This window comes from Gossypium hirsutum, chromosome D04 (assembly GCF_007990345.1).
Source record: "Gossypium hirsutum isolate 1008001.06 chromosome D04, Gossypium_hirsutum_v2.1, whole genome shotgun sequence".
Lineage (NCBI taxonomy): Eukaryota > Viridiplantae > Streptophyta > Magnoliopsida > Malvales > Malvaceae > Gossypium > Gossypium hirsutum.
The window spans coordinates 309,768-316,620 of NC_053440.1; the positions used below are offsets into that span (position 1 = coordinate 309,768).

At 32.6% G+C, this 6,853-nt stretch overlaps 1 protein-coding gene and 1 long non-coding RNA gene across 3 annotated transcripts; one reads left to right on the forward strand and one right to left on the reverse strand.

Annotated features, from left to right (window-relative positions):
- The first annotated feature begins 270 nt into the window (after positions 1 to 270).
- LOC121216192 (uncharacterized) lies at positions 271 to 4,014 on the forward strand. 2 transcript variants are annotated; one of them, XR_005912295.1, is made up of 3 exons: positions 308 to 880; positions 2,795 to 3,363; positions 3,443 to 4,014. It is a non-coding gene; the product is annotated as an uncharacterized lncRNA (long non-coding RNA). The 2 variants fall into 2 exon arrangements; XR_005912296.1 differs by lacking the exons at positions 2,795 to 3,363; positions 3,443 to 4,014 and adding an exon at positions 1,130 to 1,272 and having other exon boundaries at positions 271 to 880.
- On the reverse strand, positions 3,212 to 6,052 carry LOC107938090 (heavy metal-associated isoprenylated plant protein 9). The gene is made up of 5 exons (XM_016871144.2): positions 5,759 to 6,052; positions 5,460 to 5,646; positions 4,840 to 5,012; positions 4,670 to 4,760; positions 3,212 to 3,918 (listed from the first exon to the last, which is right to left on the reverse strand). The coding sequence occupies exons 1-5, from the start codon at positions 5,777 to 5,779 to the stop codon at positions 3,476 to 3,478; spliced, it is 915 nt and encodes a 304-aa protein (XP_016726633.1). The 5' UTR covers positions 5,780 to 6,052; the 3' UTR covers positions 3,212 to 3,475.
- Between the last annotated feature and the right edge of the window lie 801 nt (positions 6,053 to 6,853).

Genomic DNA, 6,853 nt, shown 5'->3' on the forward strand with positions numbered 1-6,853 from the left:
ATGAGACATTGATGTTGTAAATAGAAAACTTTTATCTAAAAAATTTATGATTTCAAAATTTTAAATTTTAGTTGTTTTGTAAAAAGAATTAATTTTTTTTATAGTTTTCCAACTGAATTAAGATTCTATTAATGAATAATTTCAATATAAATATATATTTTTATACTATTTTTATAACTACTCATAATTTCTAATCAAGGACACAATTATCAATATAGATTTATGGATAATAATGTTATGAATGAAAATGAAAGAAATAGAATTAAAAGAGAAAAGTTTGGTACTTGGTAGACCCCACAAATATTTTCTATCTTTTTAAGTTAAACGTTTGGCTGCATCTTTATTTTCTATCTCAGCATTCCAACACTTGATTTGGGAAAGCTAAAAGTAGGTTCAATATTTTCTGTTCTTATAGAAAAAGAGATTTGTGGAACTGGAGGTCTTCAAATTTCCATCCAGCAGAAGAATGATTAAGGTATCGATTATGGCGGAGCTGTTAGGAGAATGCAAGGTGGCGCTAGCAAGGGTGAGGGAGAGGCTGTTAACACCAACCCCAACCTTTCATTTTCACCCTTTCCCTTCTTCTTCTCATGATTCTTCTTTCCTTGTTTACTTTTAGTAATTTAATGTTTCTAGTTTGGATCTTTTTCTGTGTTTCTTTTTCCTTTTACATATAATTTTCATCATCCTCATTCTTTTCTTAGTGCTCTACGATAATGTAAATTTCAGTAACCCTTTTTCTGTTTCCTTATTGTAGTCAACAGCTTAATTATGAGACACCGGTGTGGGCAGAATCCTAAATTAGTTCCTTTGTATTCACCTTATCACTACCTCTACGAATAAAAACGACTTACACTTGTCAAATTACATTTTATCCCAGGTAAATTATTCTTATATATTAGATTAAAAGTAAATTATTTTTTATTAAAACTTTCATCTATTTCTACAGTTAAATATTGATCTCTATATGTCAACATGATGTATATATGGCATGTCACGTGTCATTGTCTAGTTATTTTGTCAATCGCATCAGTTTTTAACGATACAAATGAATGAATCTTTTAACAAAAATGAACAATTTGCTCTTTCATCTAATATACATGGACTAACTTGTCTATTTTTTTAATAGAGGGAGCAAAATGTAATTTAACTCCTAATACAGTGGCCTCCATAGTACTTTTATTAGAGATGCCCAATGATGGTTATTAAAAATTCATATAAAAATGAAATGATGTTTTGATTGTAATGATAAATTAAGTTAAAGGTTTTGCATGCATGATATTCTTAGTTCAAATCTTATTAATTTATAGGTACATTTTTTTATTGATTTATAAAATATATAAAACAGAACAAAAACACTCTCATAACGATATAACTTATTTTGCACGTAGAAGATTATTTTGATAATTTCACAATTAAGTTGGTGTTCGATTAGCTCGTGACTTAAATATAAATACTTTAAAATAAAAAAAAATTTCTCTCCAACAAAAATGAAATTGAATGGAGGTTTGGCTCAAAGAATATAAAAATAATTTTGATAATAGATTATTTTGTCTGGTTTATTTGGTTGTGATGTAAGATTTGATGTTTGATTGATGAAACTTAAGATTATTTATTAAATTCTTATTATAAAATTTATTTATTTTTAAAAAAAGTTTAGTTTTATTTTTCATAGTCACAATTTTCATAAATTACAATAAATTGTGATAATTACTGTTTTTATTACATATTAATAATTAAATATATGATGTTGTAATAATTATAATAATCGTGAAAAATGATTGCATCAACAATCATAATTTGTAAAATTTTAAGATAATGTAGTCATTAAGTTAATTATTTTGAAATAAAAATATTAAATTTTAAGACGTTATAGGACCATGTCAATACTATCGTTAGGATAGACATCGTAGTGTCAGTGTTGATCCTTCCTTATATGTAACCATATTATAAAACCAATATTTGGTTAAGTAGATCCAAATTTGTTCTTTTAGATTTCCTTAGTTATAACTAAAATAGATTCAATAAGTTACTAACGGCAACTAAAAAAATATCAATGGAAACTTAAATTTTACTTTTTTATATATCATATTTGGGGTGGAGATGAAAATAACAAAATTTGAATTCGTGTTTAACGATGTCCGATACACTCCATACAAATTAAAAACTCGTATAAAATTTTGTTTCAAATAGATCAAATTGTCGAAACCATTTTTATGATTTGAAAAATGGGGATCGACTTTTGAAAATAAAATGTGGAGTCGCCACCGATCTTTTATTAATGTGTGATCGGTTCACCATTAAAAATAAATTTTAGGTCTGCGAAATTTGAGAAAACAGGTTCGGGAGTCGGTTACGCACGAGAAAGGGTTAGCACCCTCGTAACGCCCAAAATTGGTACCGAATCGATTGTTTAATGTCTTAATGTTGCAATTTTGAAAAGATTTTAAAATACGATCCTTTGAAAAGAAAACTTGAGTAAGATGATTTGGATATTTATTTCGATCAAAGAAAATGAAACGAAAAGCAGCGAAAAAAAAAACTCGAATCACCTTTAAGAAATTTTTTTCTGTATATTGAATGTGTGTGTGATACAATATGCCTTTTTTTGCGTTTTTTGTCCCCCCCTTACAAATACTGAAAACTGGCTTTATATAGCCGAAAATGAAATACCAAAATTACAACCAAAACATCTCGCTTCCTTTTCTTTTTTTCTCTTTTCTTTATTTTCTGTCGATTTCTGCTTTTTTCTTTGCCTTCTCTGCTTTGTTGTGTTCGTTTGTCCTTCTTGCAGGTACAACATACAGAGGCGCAGGCGCACGCGTACGGAGGTGGTGGACGTAGCACCATGTACGTGGGGAGAGGTGTGCGTGGCAGCGGCGCAGGAGGCTCTGGAAACCCTAGGGGTTTCCGGAAATTATTCAAATCGGGCCATAGTGTATTGGGCCTGGGGTTTTGGGTATTTTAGGCTGAATTATGTTTGGTATTAGGAAATTCGAGTTTGAGCTATTTTGTAGTAGGGTTTTGGGTTTAGTTGGGTCTGTAATCTGGGCTAAGTTAATTGGGTCTGTAAAAGCTGGACATTAATAGTAGAATTTATTTATTTATTTGGTTTTTATATTTGTATCGGGCCGGGCAAAAATGGGCTCTTACACAAATTATCATCCTCATTCAGCACAACATTGTATGACATGTATAAGGGCTCAAGATATAATGGAATAAACTATTATGAGTATGCCTTTCGTACAGAATGGTCAAGTAATTAATCAACCCAGTCGTACAAATGATCCCACTTTACCACATTCCCTGATTGATCATGTGAGAACCGTCCACCAGATTTCTCTAAAACTCTCATCTCCAGTGGTAAGGACTGAACATTAATTATATATACTAGTTATCTGTATACTTCTCAACCTTATAGTAAAATTGAAATAATCTACAGGTAGAAAAAGAAGTTTGTCGTAATGATAAATCATCACGAAATGCAACAAGCGTTGGGATTTTCATCGCTAAAAAGCTGAGGAGCAGGCGGCATTTGCTCGATAACGTAAAGGGGCTGGTAATAGTAAATCATTCTCTTCATGGTTTCCTCCTCGTTACCATGATTGCCACTATTTTCCTCTGCTTCTGCAGATCCTTCTTTCTTCCCTTCTTCTTTGTTTTCACCTTCTTCAGGGGACTTTTCTTCTTTTTTCTCTGCGTTTTCTTCAGGTTTGGCTTCTTCGGTCGGCTTCTCTTCGCCCTCTTTCTTTTCTTCTTGTTTCTCTGGCTCAGGTTGAGGCTCAGGCTCTGGTTGAGGCACGATCCTTGCCTGTTTTTTCGTGCGTCTATATACATAATCCACTAGCTTGTTTGCATCCATGGTGCCCGTCACTGTAACTTTTCCTGTGCTATGCTCTGTTACGGCAGTCTGTACGCCTGTAACATGTGTCCATTAAACAACATCAATCATCCCTAATGAATTTTTGGGTAAATTATACCCAAAGTTAATAAACTAGTAGTAAGTTTATGTTTTGAATATTCAACTTCAAAAAGCTACAAAATGAGTATTGAACTATTCAAATGTTTTCATTTAAGTCACTGGCTTGTACCGGCTGCACCAATCAAAAGCTCTTAATCCCATTTCTCTTTGATAGTTCATTTATTTTCATGAAACAACTTTGGTCATCACAAATCTATGATCCAAAATCTAAAAAACTTTCTTGTCCAATCTCCTACACTAGCCGTCAAAAGACTTAGATCTAAGGTATATTCTTCTACTCATCAATGGGTACTGATCTACCGTATTGATCGTTAAATCGTCGCTTGAAACTCACTAACCGAACTTAAAAAAACACACTTAACAACCCAGTAACTTAAATAAAAACTTTTAAATAATTCAGTAACTTAAATGAAAACTTTCAAATAGTTCAGTAACCATTTTGTATCCTTTTAAAGTTATATTCAAATTTATCAAACCTTGGATGTAATTTACTAAGTGCTTGTCACGTTGGAAAGGCCCCACCACCGCCATTGTCTGCCTAATATGGAATTCCTTTTCTGTCTTATATTTCTTTAGTTTCCCATTCAGTTGGTCAATCACACTCATAAATTATCATCTAGCTTTTTGCGGTTAAGTGGCAAAAGGGTACGGTTGTTGAATTGGCATGAAACTTAACCAACATTATACCTCTCATTTTTAGTATCTTTTTCTTGAGCTGGTCAGCACAGGCTTGGCAATGCATGTCTACATTAAGCTCCACGGTTGCTAATCCACTAACCTGGAATTATCAAACCAATCAACACCCTTCAATACTTCTATATATGAAGTAAATGAAATTATAAGACGTTAGATGAGACCTGTGAAGTGACAACTTCTGGTATAGGTTCACCCTCAGCTGGTGGCAAAGGAGACAGTACTTTAGCTCTTCTCTTGGTTTTCTTCATGATCTTAGCACATATTGTTTGAGGCTCAATTATTCCCTTTATTGTCACTTGGTTTTGAGCCATGTCGATCTCCACTCCTTCCACACCTGCTAACCATTTGTGTATATTTTTATTTGTCTCAAAATAGAGATAAATAAGTAAAAGAATCAAAGAGGCAAGTCGGAGTATATTTTATTTTCTCTAATAAAAAAATTAGATAAATTAGTCCTTAAACATTATATTAACAGTAATTTGATCTTTTCTGTTAAAAAAATTATCCATTTGTATTGTTAAAAACTGACGTGATTGTTGGAATAAGTAGACAATGACATATAACATGCCACATGTATCTCATACTAATGTACAAGATCAATTTTTAATAACAGGAATGGAGACAAAAGCACGGTTTGCTCTTTGAGTTAATGTATAAGAATTAATTTATTTTTTCTTAGTAGAAATAATAAAAATACAATATGACTCATAATATGAGATCCTTGATACTTTTACCAAATAAATATATACCAATTAATTTATATGGATAAATATATAATTACCTCTAATCTTCATGATGGATTTCTCAATCTTCTTTGCACATCCCACACAATGCAAGTCCACTAACAAGATAAAAGGAGGAGGCGGAGGGGTGGGTGCCGGTGGTTCCCCTTTCTTTTCTTCTGTTGCCTTCTCTTCTGCCTTCTCATCCTTTTTCTCCTCTGGTTGAGCCTCTACCGGCGGTTGTTCCTGCCAAACATTTCCAATTAATGCCAACATAAGTTAGTAAAAAGGAACCCATATTGAATTATATACGTGCATGCAAACTGTTTTCCTTTCTTTAACAAAGCCAGTCTCTCACCTGCTTAGTTTCCTCACCCATTTCCTCTATAAATTAACTTAAATAACTAAGTCAGGTACTTGGTTAAGCAGTAGTAGAGTAGGTTTTATATAGAAGAGAGTGAGATGGAATAAGGGATGGACGGTGGGGTTAATAGTATATGAAGGAAAACTATGGGATTCCCAAGCACATGTAGTGCCACTCAGCATACAAAGAACCTCTTAGTTTAATATTTCTTTTTAGAGGTCTTTCCGATCTCCAAGGCAGAATATGTAAGGAAAAAAGGGGCCGGGGAGGTAACCAGTGGAGCAGAGTTGGCAGATTTATAGACAAGATTGAGGGAGCTGAATCGGATAAAAGGATAGATGAGAAAAGAACCAATTTGACGATGATAATGCCATACTTCTTCCATCTTCCACCGAACTTGGGGTGGATTTAGTGACCCTTGTTCTCTCTCAATTTTACTATTAAGCAAATTAGTTTTTTTTTAAAATTAGAATAATTTAATTCTATTAAGTAATTAAAGGTAATTAATCATGATATTAATATTTTTTAATTTTAAATAAATTTAATTGATATGATAATAAATTTAATTTTCATAATTTATATATTTTATCAATTTTATCATATTAAATAATAAATTTTAATTTTTTTAGAGGTGGTGATCTGTCAGACAAGTGTTGGGGGAATCTAGTACCGCCAAATCACATGCTTTGTCAGCTATGAAAACCTTGGTTCTATTGCCACGTATGTATCCACGATGACCCACCTCGAAAGTGGTTGTTAAATTTGGTGTTGGTTCTTTTTCTTTGGTTTTCCGCCTACCAATGAAAAATGGTCACATCTCTAACCATAACTACATGTGTTTGGTATGTTAGGAGCCAGCATTAGTTTTTGTCGGATGCATCATCCATATATCCTACTGGACATGAAAGCGCTGCTTAACTGTTAGCCTAGCTTTCGGTTGGATACACATGGAGCACAATGTCCACTCATTTTACCTTTATTTTCTATGTTTGAACTTCTTCGAATTTGTCTCTTTTTACGTTAAATTCCTAAGCTTCATGTTACATTGTTTTTTCAATGTGCAATCTCTTTACTTGTATCAATTTTGTT